The 18705-nt window shown below is 38.2% G+C and overlaps 1 protein-coding gene across 2 annotated transcripts in view; it reads right to left on the reverse strand.

Moving 5' to 3' along the window:
- VCL (vinculin) overlaps nucleotides 1–18705 on the reverse strand; it is a 101762-nt gene that overhangs the window by 60168 nt on the left and 22889 nt on the right. For both annotated transcript variants that reach the window (XM_079900684.1, XM_079900685.1), the window contains exon 2: nucleotides 7800–7870. In XM_079900684.1, the coding sequence (XP_079756810.1) occupies nucleotides 7800–7870 (71 nt within the window). The remainder of the gene's footprint in view (nucleotides 1–7799; nucleotides 7871–18705) is intronic.

Raw genomic sequence — 18705 nt, forward strand, 5'->3', positions numbered from 1 at the left:
CTTTTGCTTGAGAAAGTCTGTGAAAAATAGTAGTACTCAACTATGTTTAATGTGGCAAGTTCAAAGGTGAACTATTTAAAGTTTGAGTGCTTGCTCTAGGTCAAAAATGCAACAAGTCAGCTGACAGATGTGAATGATTATCTCATAGTTACTTGGTCATCTATGTTAAGTAACAAAAATCTTCTCTTAAAGTAGCAATGGAAGGATCACTAAAAACTCAAAGTTTAAAAAACAAAAATTAGGGCTTCCCTGGTGGCGCAGTGGTTGAGAGTCCGCCTGCCGATGCAGGGGACACGGGTTCGTGCCCTGGTCCGGGAAGATCCCACATGCCGCAGAGCAGCTGGGCCCGTGAGCGATGGCCGCTGAGCCTACGCGTCCGGAGCCTGTGCTCCGCAACGGGAGAGGCCACAACAGTGAGAGGCCCGTGTACCGCAAAAATAAATAAATAAATAAATAAAAATAAAAAACTAAAAAACAAAAATTAGAATCACACATTAGCCCCAGAGAAGCACAGTGCATTGAGTGGTATGCTCAAAGAATTAATATTTTATTTATTTATTTATTTATTTTTGGCTGTGCTGGGTCTTCGTTTCTGTGCGAGGGCTTTCTCTAGTTGTGGCAAGCGGGGGCCACTCTTCATCGTGGTGCGCGGGCCTCTCACTATCGCGGCCTCTCTTGTTGCGGAGCACAGGCTCCAGACACGCAGGCTCAGTAGTTGTGGCTCATGGGTCTAGTTGCTCCGCGGCATGTGGGATCTTCCCAGACCAGGGCTCGAACCCATGTTCCCTGCATTAGCAGGCAGATTCTCAACCACTGCGCCACCAGGGAAGCCCAAAAATTAATACTTTAAAAAGATATTCTGGGCCTTCCCTGGTGGCGTAGTGGTTGAGAGTCCGCCTGCCGATGCAGGGGACACAGGTTCGTGCCCCGGTCTGGGAAGAGTCCACATGCCGCGGAGCGGCTGGGCCCGTGAGCCATGGCCGCTGAGCCTGCGCGTCCGGAGCCTGTGCTCCGCAACGGGAGAGGGCACAACAGTGAAAGACCTGTGTACCGCAAAAAAAAAAAAAAAAAAAAAAAGATATTCTGGCCACTTTCACCAAAAAGAGTGTTTGAAAATTCAAATTTCCTCACAAATTATTCTGATTGTTCAAGATCAAAAGCAAAGAAAAAAGCTAAATATGAGGGCTTATGATCTAAAAACATGACACTACTACTTTAAGTCAAAAGAAATCTAAATTAAGTGTAAGCATGTTTAAATCCTTTTCAAATTTCTTCTTTGTACATGAGTATCAGTCAAGGTAAAATTGTACAAATACAGACCATAATTGTGCTTAACTAATAAAGTTTAAGGGTTAAAACATGGCAATTTCCTAGGAAATATGATTAATGGCAATTATGTAGATTGCCACTACATACACCCTTTCACAAAGTATTTTAGGAACATTCTTTTATTTGATAGGCTTAGACATTACAATATGTTTCAAAAATAGTCCAAACTGGTGAATCAATCCAAGTTTTGATGATTTCAAGCAGACTGTTCAGAGCAGCGCTGAGACAGAGTGGCGACACTTCACAGTTCTAAAATGAAACTATTTGCCTGCCAACAGACAAAGCGCTTTATGCCCTTTTTAAGGAGTTCATACCACGGAGACCACCTCACAAGTGACACCTTTTGATATATTCAGATACTAAACACCCCTGGATACGGGCCAAGCACTGCCTTCCTTATCCATTTCTGCTCCATTGCAGAAATAAGAATGAAATTCCACCGTATACTGCAACAGCAGTTTTTCCGAGGCTAAGAAAATAGTTTGCCACAAACATTTTTTACCTATTAAGAAATCAGCTTGAAGCAAATCCCTGCTGACAGGAAATGAATCTGGTCAGTTTGACACACAGCTTACTCTCCTTCACTAGCACCTATTATTCATCCTGTATTGGCTATGACTCTTCCTGAAAAACCACCTTCATCTTGTCATTTGAGTTACTGCTCAAGAAGCGCAAAGCTTCCCTACCACCCAATTCCAAATTCCTCTGCCTGGCTTTCAAGGGCTTCATCATCTGACCCAACTACCTAAGCTTATTTCCTACCACCCCCACCATGACTGTTTCTCTCCTCAAAGCCCCCATGACTGACTCATGCTGCTCATTCCACCTGGAGTATTTTCCTTTCTTCCCACACCTGCCCCCACTTCCAGTACTTTCCTTTTTCCCTACATCTGTCCTCCCAAGTCCAACTTCCTAAATGAGCCTCTTTCTACTATTCCTACCTACAATGGTAGCACTCCTTCTCTCCTATTATAAAGTCAGTCTGTTTTACAGCTCTTCAATTTGAAATTTCTTAAAGCACTTTCTTAAAAATCTCTCTGTAGCAGCAGTTCACCTTAGTGCCTCCATGATACACAGAAGAATAAAACTCTCAATATATGACCTATCCCTTTGGGTGTACCTGCAATTATGCACAATTTCCAGCCGCAACAGCGATATTTCCACTAATTTCTCCTGCACTAAAGAAAGCATAATAAAAAGCCAGTGAATATATTATATTTCAATAAAAGTTAAAAGGAAAAAAACAAAACCTAGTGAGTGGGAATGAGAGGAATGTTATTATATATGTGATCTTGAATATGCTCAATTTACTTTTTTTAAATAAAGCATTTGCAAACTTTGGCACTTTATTACTATTAATAAATAACTTGTAATACATCTTACAAGTGATCATTCATAATAAGGACAATTAAAAACTGCTATTCTATGTAGCACTTAGCATGCTAGACACATAGAAAGCAATCAATAAATATTCTATTAACCAATTAGTGTGTCTAGCCCATTAATAAATCGCACATAACTATTACAGCTGCTGCAGCTGCCTGATGATAATGATTGATGACAATGATGCAAAGTACAAACACAAAGAACAGTAGCTGAATCTCCTGCTGACAGTCTCTAAAGGACCAAATGACTTCTTATAGGGTGAGTCTAACCACTATTTTAACAGTACAGCATGACCGTGGCACTCCTGAAGTCTACAAAGATCACAGCAGTTTCTGTGGCAATCATCACGCAACCCTACACCTCTTGTGCAACACTGTGGCTATTAATGCAATCTGGTAAAATTAGTAAATTGTAAACTCTATTTGCCAGTAAAGTCAGGGATCAGATAACTTTTGCTCCACCCAAGAGAAAGCCTTCCTGTGACAATGCAAATCTTGTTCTATATTAAAATGGCCCTCACTTTTACAGTAAGGAATTGCCCAAGCATTGGAGTCCCTCATCAACAGTTACAACCCAAATGTATGATCTTTAACTGATATTAAACCATTCTCCAACATTCCAACATGCCCTTAATTGCCAGTCACACAAATAGACTATGATTTGATTTTGAGAGCCCCCCCAAATCCTGAAAATGTCAAAAATTCTGAAAATGACATAGCCTTCCCTGAAAAATCTCTAAATCTACATCAGATTGCTTATGTATAAATCCATCTAGAGATCAACAGTCTTCTGTTTTCTCTAGCCCTGACATTCTAACATTCTAGGAGTAGAGATTGATCCAAGAATAAATTTTTAAACTTATTTTTTAGCGTTGTCAAAGCAGACACTATTTAGAAGTCCTTGTCAAAGTAGAGACAGCAGAAGCATCAGTCTGTCATGCCCTGGAAACTTCCAAACATCAACCAAACAGCCCAAAAGAATGTACTACTCAACAGTTCCAAGGATGTCATTAATTGCTTCCATCTGTTTCCCTCTCTGTCCCTTCCCCAACCTAGTAAAGTTATTTTTTGCTTCATTTTGCATTCTAAAGAAAAGCATAAAGAGCCCTCATGTTTTAAACTGCGGAATACTTATTCGTCCCCCAAATTTGTTTGATAATAACAGCCATATTGTTTTTGTACTCCAGGCTATTTTCAGGTAACATTTCAGAGTGTGGCATATTAAGTCGTGTACTTTTTAAACACTGCTCAGTAAATATTTCAGTTGGTCATAATACAATGTTTTTCCCTGACTCCTCAAGGCGACCAGGGTTCTCCCTGAATGGCATGATAAAGGTTAAAACCTCTGAATGGTTTCATATCCATTAATGATCCTTACCTAAATCAGTGGTTTCATTAAACATTGCATAATCATGACTTTCTAATTCTGTCATTTATTCCACTTTTATTGGTTAGAATTTCCCCCATCAACTAGAGCTATTAGGTTACTGTGAAATAAAGTATGCCCAAGAGAGAAAGGATAGTTACAATTTTTTTTTTCTTATGATGAGAACTTTTAAGATCTACTCTCAGCAGGGCTTCCCTGGTGGCACAGTGGTTGAGAGTCCGCCTGCCGATGCAGGGGACGCAGCTTCGTGCCCCGGTCCGGGAAGATCCCACATGCCTCGGAGCGGCTAGGCCTGTGAGCCATGGCCACTGACCCTGCGCGTCCGGAGCCTGTGCTCCGCAACGGGAGAGGCCACAGCAGTGAGAGGCCCGCGTACTGCAAAAAAGATCTACTCTCAGCAACTTTCAAATATATAATACAGTATTATTAACTATATTCACCATGCTGTACATTATATCTTCATGACTTATTTATAACTGCAAATTTATACTTTTTGACTCCCTTCCCCATCTTGCACACCCCCCCACCTCCCCACCTCTGGCAACCACCCACCTGTTCTCTGTACTTATGAATTCATTTTTTTAAATATTCTACATATAAATCATATAGTATTTGTCTTTCTCTGACTTATTTCACTTAGCATAATGCCCTCAGGGTCCATCCATGTTGTTACAAACAGCAGGATTTCCTTCTTTTCTATGGCTGAATAATATATTATATATATATCACACCTTTATCAATTCACCCATTGATGGACACTTAGGTTGTTTCCATATCTTGACTATTGTAAATAATGCTGCAATCAACATGGGGTGCAGATATTTTTTTCAAGATAAGTGATTTTATTTCCTTAAGATAAATACCCAGGGATTTCCCTCATGGTGCAGTGGTTAAGAATCCACCTGCCAATGCAGGGGACACAGGTTTCAGCCCTGGTTCAGGAGGATCCCACACGCCACAGAGCAACTAAGCGTGTGCACCACAACCACTGAGCCTGCACTCTAGAGCCCGCAAGCCACAACTATGGAGCCCAAGGGCCACAAATACTGAAGCCCCCGCACCTAGAGCCCATGCTCCGCAACAAGAGAAGCCACTGCAATAAGCCCACGCACCGCAACAAAGAGTAGCCCCCGCTTGCTGCACCTAGAGAAAACCCACGCACAGCAACAAAGACCCAACACAGCCAAAAATAAAAATAAATAAATAAAATTTAAAAATTAAAATAAATAAATACCCAGAAGTGGAATTGCTGGATCATGTGATATATCTATTTTTAATTTTTTGAGGAACCTCTGGAAAGATAGGACAAATGCCTCTTTTCTTTAAATTTCCCATTACCAGAGTAAGGGGCTGGTGTCCTAGTTACCACCAAGGGTGATCAATGAGGTTTTGTTTTGTTTTAAAGTTACCCACTTTTCTGAAAATATCATCACAACTAGGGTACTCCTTAATTTTTCTAAGTCCCCAAGGAAGCCTGTGAGAGAGCATATAGCATATTTCAAAGGTATATTTCTGGGAATAAGCAGAAATGAGTTTCCTGAAGAAATTCATTTACCAGTCAAATGATATTCATAGGCTTGAATGTGAAGGGTTAAAAGGAACTTTTTATAGGGTCATCAAGTCCAACTTCCCCGATATTTTTTTTTTAACATCTTTATTGGAGTATAATTGCTTTACAATGGTGTGTTAGTTTCTGCTTTATACCAAAGTGAATCAGCTATACATATACATACTTCCCTGATATTGAATCTCCCTATACACTATCTCCCCATGCTCTGTACCTTCCAGGGGGTGAGGGGCAAATGGGTACAAGCTAGAGCTGTGTTTTTAATGTACAGTAAATGCAAGTTTAATTACACTATGTTTACCTGACAGCATAGGACTCTTAATATTACCATGCTGATGAAATGGCACATAAATAAAGTAGGCTCATACTGGTTAGAGCTGGAAGAAACCCAGGATGCCACCAAGTCCAAAGAGGGCAAGTTTAAAAAGAGACTCCCACAAAACAGACTCTGCAAAAAACAGATGCTTCTGGTACCTTACTTCCTGACACATGAACATTTTGCAGAATTAACAGAAACAGTTCTGTAGAAGCACCCACTAAAGTAAGTTAGAAATAAGAAGATACCAATATGGGTGAAATTCTCATCTGTTCAATGAAAATAATAGACCATAAGGAGGATAAAAATAAAGGAACACTTTTTGCTTTATTTTAAATTGTGATATATAACATACATACAGAAAATTGCACAAAACATATATATAATATAATGAGTGATTATAAAACAACCACTCATGTAACTGAACAGTTAAATCAAGAAATAGAACATTATTACCACTTTAGAAGCCCCTGCATGCCTCTCCCTGAGTAGAGCCCTCTTCCTTCCTCCCGGAGTACCACTATGCAGACTTCTGTGTTCATTATTTCCTTATTCGTCTTTATCTTTTTACCTTATAAATAGGCATCCCTAAACAACAGTTTATTTGTTTTTGAACTTTAAATAAATGGAACCTACCTACATATCTATATCTCTATCATTCACTTCCCTTAATTATTTTTCAGATTCATTCATTCTTTTTTAATTCATAAAATTAACCATTTTAAAATGAAATATTCTCATTCCTTTTTATTACTGATTAATATTCCAATTGATGACTATACCATGATCATTTTTATCCATTCTACTGTAGATAGACCAGTGGTATCATCATGAACAATGTTGATATCAGTATTTTTGTATATGGATCCTAGTGTACATGGGCATAAGTTTCTTTAGGGAACATACCGGGAGGCAGAGAAATTGCCTATTTTCCACTTTACTAATGCCCAACTCTTTCCCAACGTGGCTGCACCAATTTACATTCCCAGCAGCAGTGTCCCAATTGCTCCACATCCACACCAACAACTGATATTATCAGACTTCTTAATTTAGGAGCTTATAATAGAACAATTTGCAGTTCTCTGATGACTACTGAGATAGAGCACCTTCTCACAGGTTTGCTGGCCATTTGGATTTCCTTTTTTGAAGTGCCTATTCAAATTCTTTGCCCTTGTTTTTTAAAACTGAATAGACTTATCTCTTTCTTATTGATTTGTAGAGGTTCTACTTTTTTTTTTTTGTCTTATGCATCAGGCTTTACTTTTACTTAGGACGTGACTGCCATAAAAAACAAAGTCATTAATCAAAGACAACATAATCAAGAACCTGAGAAGCTTTAACTAATCAAAAGTTAGTATCTCTGCTTACTTTACATAGGATAGGCCAAAATGTCCAGCAATTATTTGTAGGAGTATTAAGTGATATGTAAATAAAACTTAAATTTAAAACGCTACTGAAATATGTGACAAAACACTTTTTTTTTTTAAGTTTGTATCCACTGTTATCTCCAAGCAAAGGTATTTAGTACACAATCCAGACTCATGCATGCTAAGGTCAGAATGTTTCTGAATCCTTTCCATTCTGAAAAACAAAATTCAGAAGTCACAGTTTGATTAAAAATTATGTCAAAAATGCCTAACACCAATGAATAAAATCAACAGTAGGAAATTTGACTGCTGAAAAATGAAAAATTAAAATTTCAACTGTAAACAGAGCTTTATATTTAAAAAAAAAAAAATTGCTCCTACAGTATTTTTCCTTTCCTAACAAGAGGATTATTCTGCTTAGCGATAGAAGAATGTTTTAATTACTTACTTAATAAATGCTGGTGGCATATCTCTCTTCAAAATCTGATCCTCAGTGGTTTGAACAGTCTCTTTTCCAACCTACAGGGAAAAACGATTCACAATTCAAATTTAAATTCTCAGACTTTTAAAACTTTTAAAACTTTTAAAACTTTTAAGACTTTAAAAATTATTTAAACATATTTGAAACACATACATTACACATTATCATTGAAAATGATAGACTTGAAGAAAATTTCTGGATTTTTTGAAATTATCAAGATTGCTCCCACATATGTTTCCATAATACACTTGGATAACAATATAGAGTGCAAACATAATGTATTAACCCTGTTCCAGAGTAATTAATTTGAAGGCATCATTGAGCACAGTGAGAAAAAAAAAATTCATCATTGAGAATATATATGTTTGTGTGTATTTATGTTTAATGACAAACTGCTACATCTCTGAAAGAGTACATGGAGTACATTAAGTACATGAATCCAGTTAGGTAAGCTAAAAATGTCTATTCAGAAAAAAACTAACATTACTGGAACTGGAAAAATATGTGAAACAATAACTCTGAAACTAGAAACCAAACATATGAAAGTACACAACTTAACTAGTAATCAACATGATGTTTTCCCTAATCATAGAGCATCTTAAAAAGAAATAATATATAATGCTAAATGTTGCAATGGAATAGTTTTACACCCTGCTGGTAGCAATGTAAACTGGTATATTCTCTTTGGAAAATCATTTGCTAGTATGTGTTAACAGACAAAAACGTCCTATCTAGGAATTCCACTTATGAGAATACACCCTATAAGCAATAATACCAAGTGTGGTAATCACAATATTTACAAAAATATTCACTATCATGTTAGTTAAAAAAGCAAAAACATTTTCAAAATAACTTACCAACAATGAGGAACAGTTAAGTAAATTAAGATATATCTTTAGACTTAGTACTACCATTAAAGGGCCATTAAAACAATGGTTATAAAGACTCAGCACTATGGGAAAATGTTTATGACATTATACTTCGTTTAAAAGGAGAAATAAAAAATAATAAATACACTATGATTACAACAAACCCAAAACTCATTATGTACAAGGCAAAATACTGAAAGAATATAAAACAAAATGTGTTTATTAATGCTTGCAAAATTTTGAGTGAATTTGTATCTGTATTTCCTGTTTTCTAATTTTCTGAAATGTGTATATATAATTTTTGTAATTTAAAATGTAACATTAAAATGTTACTCTTGGGGGCTTCCCTGGTGGCGCAGTGGTTGAGAATCTGCCTGCTAATGCAGGGGACACGGGTTCGATCCCTGGTCTGGGAAGATCCCACATGCCGCGGAGCAACTGGGCCCGTGAGCCACAACTACTGAGCCTGCGCGTCTGGAGCCTGTGCTCCACAACAAGAGAGGCCATGACAGTGAGAGGCCTGCGCACCGCGATGAAGAGTGGCCCCCGCTTGCCACAACTAGAGAAAGCCCTCGCACAGAAACGAAGACCCAACACAGCCAAAAATAAATAAATAAAGTATCCTTAATTAAAAAAAAAAAAAATGTTACTCTTGGTTACTTAAGTGTAATTATTTCCTACCTAAAAATTTTATTAATTATCTATCATTTTATATAAATCTTCCCCAAAAGTAATGGCAAAAAATTTTAAAAACATATCAAAATACTGCCACACTAACCGGATTGTGTGCATGTGCACATGTATTTATTATACCACAAATGGTATACATACTCACTTTCTTTAAAATCATTCCTATGTAGGGCTTGGATGTCAATTTTTCTTTAACTATATCATATATTACAAAGCACTCTAAAAGAAGCAAACCTTAATATAAGGAATAGTGAAATTCACCCTTTTATCAATATAAAGCTATTTAGGAATATTAAATCATAAATATAAACCACATTTTAATGCAGAAATCTGTGAAATTTTTAAAACCCAGAATGGAAAGTATCGCAATCCTATTATTTAACCGTTTAACTTTTATTGAGTTTAAAGAAGAAAAACGAGTTTAAAAAATTCCTAAATGCACAGTAAAGCAGCTTAAGCAAATAACACAATAAACTATTCTCAGGGAATACCAGTCAGGCATGAGTTAATAAATACAAGTTTTTTCTCTCAAGTTAATAGCTCAGAAAAAAGCAAGACACATATACCACTGTGTAATAGCCAGTGCTTTTGTAGACAATGGACTGTCTGTATCATAATAAAACCCTTTCAAATCAGCAGCTGGTTCTCTAGAGTTTCTCAGATCAAAACATGACAGAATATTTCCAGATGTATTGTTCACCATAGTTTCTAACAAAAATCAGCCATTCAAAAAGCTGTGGGCCATGACTTCATGAAGGAAAAGATGAAGTGTAGCAACAGTCACTCGTTCATACTAAGCATAAAGGGTCTACAAGGATATTCACACTTAGAGCAACGGCAATTCCTTTTATTTTACACACCACGTGTACATATATAGAGAGAGCCAAAGAGAGACAGGGGTAGAGAGAAAGAGAGAGAGAGTGTGCAAGCCAGGCGAGTGGGGAAGAGTTCCCCTTATATCTCCTTTAGAAAGTATTCAGTTATTCAGTGTTATTAAACATTTATTGAATGCAACTACATGTGCCAGTCACTGTTCCAGGTACTTTAGACAGAACGGGAGAAAAATAAGTTTCCTTCCCTCATGGAAGTTATATTCCAGTGGGAGTAGACAGAGAGAGAGCACACAAGTAAATAAATAAATAAATAAACAAAATCATTCCAGGTAATAGTATAGATGATGCTATAAAGAGTATGGGGTAGGAGTAGAGGGGGCCTACTTTAAAAAGTGTGGACAGGGCTTCTTCCCTGGTGGCGCAATGGTTAAGAATCCACTTGTCAGTGCAGGGGACATGAGTTTCAGCCCTGGTCCGGGAAGATCCCACATGCCGTGGAGCAACTAAGCCCGTGCGCCACAACTACTGAGCCTGCGCTCTAGAGCCCATGAGCCACAACTACTGAGCCCATGTGCCACAACTACTGAAGCCCGTACGCCTAGAGCCCATGCTCCGCAACAAGAGAAGCCACCACAATGAGAAGCCCACCCACTGCAACAAAGAGTAGCCCCCGCTCGCCACAACTAGAAAAAGCCTGTTGCACAGCAACGAAGACGCAATGTAGCCAAAGATAAAAATAAATTAAATAATTTTTTAAAAAACTCAATAGTGATAAAACAAACAATCCAATTAAAAAAAAAAAAAAAAACAGTGGACAAAGAAGTAACATTGGAGCTGAGATTCTGAAGCTGAAAAGGAACTACTCATGCAAGAGCTGAGAAAGAACAATGAAGAGGGAGAAGCAAGAAAAAGGCCCAAAGGCAGGAAAGTTTGGGTGTACTAAAAGAGCCTTAAGGAGGCCAGAGTGGCTGAAGCTCAGTGAGGGGGGTAGGTGTGGTGATGAGGTTGGGTAAGAAGGCAATGGTCATATCACAAAAGAGCCTTTTAGGCCAAGTTAAGGTGTTTGGAATCTTTCCTAAGTACAACAGGAAGCAGGAGTGCTAAACAAGAGACTGACATGATGTTTTTTTTTTTAAAGGACATTTTGCCTGTTAAAAGGAGAAGTGATCTTAGCAAGCAAGGAGAAGCAGAGTGACCAGTTAGGAAGCTACTGTAGTTGTCCAGGGCAATGATGGTAGTGACTTAAAATAAGACACAAAAGTGGACATGGAGAATTAGTTCTTTTGGAGGAAGAGCTAATGGGACTTGCTCTTGAAATGGGTGAAGTAGGGGTTGGGGAGTGGACTGACAGAAAGAAAAATTTAAAATAACACGTAGGTCAATTAAGTAAAATGTCTTCAAAAGCAGCAATGCTAAAAGGCTGATGTATAGCAAAGATTTAACATGAAAGGATAAAACAATCATGAGTAAACCAGGCAAAACCACTGAAACAGTTTTTCAATAGCAACTATTCTGACCCCAGTAGAGGTAATTACTAAAGAATGAATGCTATTTAACTATTTTAGGTCTCTTTGGTAAAGGTAGGGGGTTGGTGAGGAAACAGAAATAGACAATAAAAACATACTCAAGGGCTACTTTTTTTTTTTTTTTTTTTCGGTATGCGGGCCTCTCACTGTTGTGGCCTCTCCCGTTGCAGAGCACAGCCTCCAGATGCGCAGGCTCAGCGGCCATGGCTCATGGGCCCAGCTGCTCCGCGGCATGTGGGATCTTCCCGGACCGGGGCACGAACCCGTGTCCCCTGCATCGGCAGGCGGACTCTCAACCACTGCGCCACCAGGGAAGCCCAAGGGCTACTTATTTTAAAACTATTTTTAAGTATTTAAGTGATGTGAACTAAATCTGATTTATTATTCTAAGCTGCATTCATAACTGCAGTGATAGTATCCACAGTCACTTTGATCTTCAATACACTCAGCCTATAATTAGGTTACACACAATGAATGGTCCTGTTTTTAAGGCATAACACATAAAACGTGACTATGTAGAATGAATGCCATTTTTACTCGGAGAATTGATTTTGGGCAATGCTGTCCAACAGAACTTTCTGTTATGATGGAAATGTTCTATTTAATTTGTGCTATCCAGTGCAGTAGCCATTAGCCAGTTGTGGCTACTAAGCACTTGAAATATGGCTAGTGCAACTGAAGAACTGAATTATTACTTTTATTTAATTTTAATCTTTTTTATTAACACTATTTTTTAAACAGCCATTTTAGGTTTACAGCAAAATTGAGAAGATACAGAGATTTCCCCATATACTCCCTGCCCCCATACCAATAGCCTCCCCCATTATCAATGCCCCCCACCAGAGTGGTACATTTGTTACAACTGATGAACCTACCATTGACACATCATAATCACCCCCAAATTCATAGTTTACATTACATTCCACTCTTGGTGTTGCACATTCTATGGGTTTGGACACATGTATGACAGGTATCCATGATCATGGTATGACACAGGGTTTTGCCCTAAAAATCCTGTGCTGTGCCTATTCATCCCTCCATCCCAAACCTCTGAAAACCACTGATCTTTTTACTGTCTCCATAGTTTTGCCTTTTCCTGAACGTCATATAGTTAGAATCATACAGTATATAGCCTTTTCAGGTTGTCTTCTTTCATTTAATTTGAATTTAAATTCCACACGTGCTACAATACTGGACAGCTGAGGTCTATGGGACTTGCACTGTCTCCTAAAACTGGTCTTCCTGCCTCCAAACTCCTTCTTCTAATTCACTCTTCACATGGCTGCTAGATTAACCTTGATTTTTACCTTTGCTACGTGGTGTCTTCAGAGAAGAAGGGAGCTGGGCCTAGAGAGACAGCAGTTGCCACATGGAGGAGAGAGGGATCAGACAGCCCAAGCACAAAGAAGAGCACAGACCAAGCCTCAAATGTGTTTGAGCACACGGTTGACTAGACAAAAAAAACAGGCTGGTGTGCCTTCAGCAAAGGAAATGAGGCTAGAAAGGAAAGCTGGAGTCAGCCTGGGAAGGGCTTTGTGTGCCAAGGGAAGGCAGAGAGGATTATGTAACTTAACCTGCCCATTTATTCAAAGGCTGTCATCCTTTGTTCTAGATCTAGATCTTTTCAATTCAGTTCTATCGCTGTATCAAGTATCAAGTCAAGAACTTCCAAAGAAGCCAGTTTCTAAGGATATGCAGGACCAGAAAGGCATCTTCTATGTGTAAACAGCTGGCAAAATCTATTGAGGAGAGCTGGACCAGGAGATGACAGGAAATGCGCTTTCCTTTGCTCTCCCCACACTATCAAAACAAAAAGTTTCTACAGCAGCCATCTTTTCCAAATAAAAAGAGTAGAGCAATTCAGAAAGGGATTCACAAAATGCTCTTTGTTAACTAGCAGGAATCTTCACGGCTTGTGGAAAAACATTATTCCTGGAGGTCAACCTTAGTATGGGGAAGCATATGATTTCCTAGTACAGGCCACAACTTTGCAAACAAGTGGGAAGTGATCAACTTGACAAATGCTTCTCGAACCTGTGCATCACCAGGTCATCAAAATTCCTGGCTAGTTAAGCCAAATGTTTTTGCTACATACATGTTAAGAGCACATGTATGGGAATTTGGTGACTTGATTTCTAGTTCCAGCTTAGCTAATAAACGGCTATGTAACCTCAAATAAATCATTTGATTACTCAATTATTTCTTCTATACTACATGATCTCATTGGGGGTCTTCTTACTCATCTACTGTGTGTTGGCCAAACTCCCTTTTAGCTCTCTGATGAAGAAAACTTACTTTTAAATTTATATTTTCTACCTTAAGTCCTCATTTTCTACCTCAAATTCTTTTGCAGAACAAGGTATAAAATGATTAATAAATACAAAATTTAAAAGCTCTCACTTCCTACACATTTTATCTGTATGTTTTATGAGTATGAGATTAAACTAAAGTTGATGCCTGATTTTTTTAACCTTAAAATAAGTCTTATTCCCTCTGGAAAAAAAGACCTATATGTTAAAGGGCTTAAAAAAAAAAAAAACGCAGAGAAAAGAATGACAAATAGGTCTTAGTTATAGTCTTAAGTTCTCAGCAGCTTTTCCAGGTCAGCATTTAACAACAACCCTTTCAAAGTAATCTAACTTTACAGTAAATACATTTTATTGCTTCCAAACTTTATTCCATTGCTGAAACTCAGATTTGTTGGTTCTATTCACTGCTAAAATTATATCTTTTATTTTCTTCTTCAGAGAATTGCTTCTAACTCCTGAGGCCCAATTCCATTCAATTCAATAAACAGGCAGTAAGTGCCAACTATGTGTCCGCTAGGTAGTGGGAAGAGAATGAGAGAAGAAATAAAGCATCCTTAGACATACAACTGAAATAATGGTAGTGAATGAGTAAAAGGCCTGGGGGCATTTTTAGGGGGCTTTGCAGGAAGATGTTTCTTTTGAAGAGCTCTTACTTTGTTCCGTAGTTAATTTAAGTATCTTTTGTTCACTACATGACTTTAGTTCAAAATTCTATGTGAGAGGCCTTTTGTCTTCTGCTGTTGTTATTACTCCTTTTATCACAATCTACTCGATTTGGTTCAGTAATTCAGTAGAGAGACTTGGTTTCTTTCCAGCAAAAAAAAAAAAGCTTGGCTGGTTCAAGTCACTACCCAGACTAAAAAATATGTTAATGTAGGTGTCTCCCTTAGCTAGACTAGGTATAAGAAAACAAGAAGACAAAACACAGTAGGGAGGACTTGTGTTAGCGATTTGTACAGTATAAGTGGTAACTATAGAGCATTATGTTAAAAAGGTGGCAGGGAGATGGTAATCAACAGAAGTTGCTAATGTATTTAGACAAGAAGATACAAATGATGAAAATGTAAGCCTAACTTAAAATTACAGTAGGCCAAGCCAAGCTATGAGATCAACTGACTGACCAACTGATTATGACCAGACAAGGGAGTGTGCATCCATCTGTCTATTAGTTTGGCTCAAATCAGTGTTTCTTACGGCATAAGTATCAATCTATTATACTGAACAGCCATTCTGATAGGCAGCTGTGTCCAGTACCACATGTGGGTCATACAAGGAAAATAATAATGTATGTGACCCAACATCAGCAACACTTTTGGTTGTTTTCCTGCAGTGCTTGGTGATGGACTTGTGATCTATCCACCCCCTCACTGGTACCTTTTGTATCATTCACAGAGGGCACACCAGAGCCAAGTGTTTAAAAAAGCCATATATACCAGAAAAACCAGGACTCTCTAAGCTACTCTGATTTCCAACTCACTCATTCATTTAATCAAGCACTTATTGAGAACTTCCCATGTGGTAGGCACTATGTACAACACTGTGTGTGATGGGAATACAAAAAATAAGTGAGACTCAGGCCTCGCCCTTCACAGACAGGACAAATGCTTAAACAAATCATTGTAACACAGGGTAATGCTCTAACAAGAGTTATATCCAAGTTTCACAGAGGAAAAGAAACTCTAGGAAGGCTGATAAGAGTTCTCCAGGAATAATGGGACTTGGGGAAAAAACGAGAGGTTTCCAATAGTAGAGAAGCATATGTGAAAGTATGGCCAGTTCAGGGAACACAGACCCACCTGGCTGGAACACAGGGTATTGGGTGGAGAAGAGGTATAGAGAATAGGAAGTTGAAGAAGCAGAAAGATGCCACATCAGGGAGGGCCCTGTGTGCAGCGTGCTTAGACTTTACTCTCTAAGCAGTGGGAAATTATTTCATGGTTCTAAGCAAAAGACATTCTTAGGTTTACATTTCAACAAGATAAACTCAGCAGCAAGAATGGAACAGAGGGAAGAAAACTAGGAATACAAGTTCACTTGTTAGTTCATTTATTCAATCAAATATTTATATAACACACCAGTGCTAAGTATTAAGACAGTGATGAAAAAAATACACATGGCCCCTGACTTCGTGGAGCTTAGAGTCTTAGTGAAAGATGAACTAAAGCAGCAGCAGTATGGATGGATATGAGGGTAGATGTAAGAAATCCATCTACATGACACTCAGTCCACATAGAGGGTAATGGAGACACCCAGACTCCTGATGCAAGTGACTTGGTAATACATGCAATGGAGAAAGAAAGCCAGCTCTGAGAAAGAAACTAATCAGAAGGTATGGGATGTTCAGATGGAGATAAGGAAATGTTAGAGGAGGAATCATAGAGACGGTTCCTCCGTTTACTTGCCTGGGCTGAAGAATAGATTGCGGCTGGTGGAAGAACCAGCGGATGAAAAGAGCCGAGAAGGGAATGTCTGAGAGCGGGGTAGGGGGAATGGTAGAACTGTGTGTCATGAAAGCCAAAGGAATACAGTTTCAAGAAAGTGAAAAACAGTGTCAACTGCTAGAGAGAGGTTAATGGTTTCTAGTATATTCACAGAGTTATACAACCATCACCACAATCAATTTTTGAACTCTTTCATCACCCCAGAAAGAAACTCATTAGCAGCCACCCCCTTCATTTATCCCCAGCCTTTCCCCACCTCCATCCAGCCTTATGCAACCACTAATCTACTTTGTCTCTATAGATTTGTCTATTCTAGATATTTGATGTAAATGAAATCATACAATATGTGGTCTTTAATGAATGGTTTCTTTCATGTTGTAGCATGCATCAGTACTTCATTGCCTTTTATTGCCAAATAATATGCCATTGTATGGTTATGCCACATTTTGTTTATCATTCATCAGCTGATGGACATCTGGATTATTTCCACTTTTTAGCTATTTTGAATAATGCTACTATGAACATTAGTGTAAATGTTGTTGTGTAGACATATGTTTTCATTTCTCTTGAGCATATACCTAGATGTAGAATTGCTAGATCATATGGTAACTCTATGTTTAACCACTTGACAAATAGCTACACTGTTTTCCAAAGAGGCTGTACCATTTAACATTCCCACAGGCAATGTACGAGGGTTCAAATTTCTCCACATCCTTGGCAATACTTGTTTTTATCTGCCTTTCTTATTACTATAACGATTCTAGTGCAGTGGTGTCTCACTGTGGTTTTGATTTGCATGTTCCTAATGGCTAATCATGTTGAATATCTTTATATGCGCTTATTGACTATATGTATATCTTCTTTGGAAAAATGTCTATTTAAACTCTTAACTCAGGGGAATTCCCTGGCGGTCCAGTGGTTAGGACTCTGCGCTTTCACTGCCAAGGGAGGGGAACTAAGATCCCACAAGCCAAGCGGTGCAGCCAATAAATAAATAAACCATTTACTCATATTTTAATTAAGTGATGTGTCTTTTGCAAATACTTTCTCCAAGTCTGTGAGTTGTCTTTTTGTTTTCTTGATAGTGCCTTTTGCAACACAAAAGTTTTTAATTTTGATGAAGTTCAATTTATCTATTTTTTTCTTTTGTTGCTTGTGCTTTTGATACAGTATCTTAGGTTTTGCCTAACCAAGGTCACGAAGATTTATTCCTTTGTTTTTTAAAAATTCTATAATTTTAGCTCTTACATTTAGGTCCATGATCTATTTGGTGTTAATTTTTGTGTATGGTGTAAGGAAAGGGCTATTATTTTGTTTAAATAGGAGAAAATTAAGCATGTTGATAGGGTGAAAGAAGAGAGGCAGGAAACAAGACCCTGATTATGAAGCAAGGTCTCTGAAGAGGCAGGGGTAGAATGTGAAGAGTAGGTAGAGATCAGTCTTTACCAGAAAGAAAGCCACCTCTTCCTCAAGAGACAAAGGGGGTAGTGGGAGAAATAAGTGGAGATACGGAGATAACTGTAACTGTAGAGTCTATGGGCTATATGCTCTTCTTAGGAATTTACAAGGCATATTAGTATATTTAAGGATCTAAGATAACCTTCAGACAAGAAATCAGTTTAATTTTGTTTAATCCATTATTTTCCAAATTCATTTGACCAAGAATTGTTTCTTTTCTAACACCTACTAACCTATGGCGGAATTAGAATTTGTAGGATATACTTAGGGAAATGGTGATCTAGGCCAGGAAAGCCACCTTAGAAAATCCTTATCCAGCTCCTCTCTAAATATTTTCTAAAAGTACTCCTCTTGTGAGAACTATGAGAAAGACTGAGAAGTATTTATGTCAGGAATGACAAAATGGGAGTGTATGGGTCAAGTGCAACCCACAGACCTATTTTGTTTGACCTGCTCAGTGTTCTTTTTAAATGGGAAATTTCACATTGAAAGAAATAGAGATTTCCAGATTTTATTGACTATCAGGAAGATCTGGTAACACTAGGCCCTGTTTCCATTTGGCAACAATAAGATGAAGATAGCAGTTTTCTTCAATCAGGGCCTGCATTTTTCAATTTACCACAGTCCCTACCACTCCCTGGTGCCCTATAACCCACCTGATTCACTCATTACCTATTTGACCCTGCAGGTATTTGAGTTTGTGCCACCTGATTTAGCAAAAAGATTCCGTTCTTAATTAGCACAGTA

Source organism: Stenella coeruleoalba (genome assembly GCF_951394435.1).
Source record: "Stenella coeruleoalba genome assembly, chromosome: 16".
Lineage (NCBI taxonomy): Eukaryota > Metazoa > Chordata > Mammalia > Artiodactyla > Delphinidae > Stenella > Stenella coeruleoalba.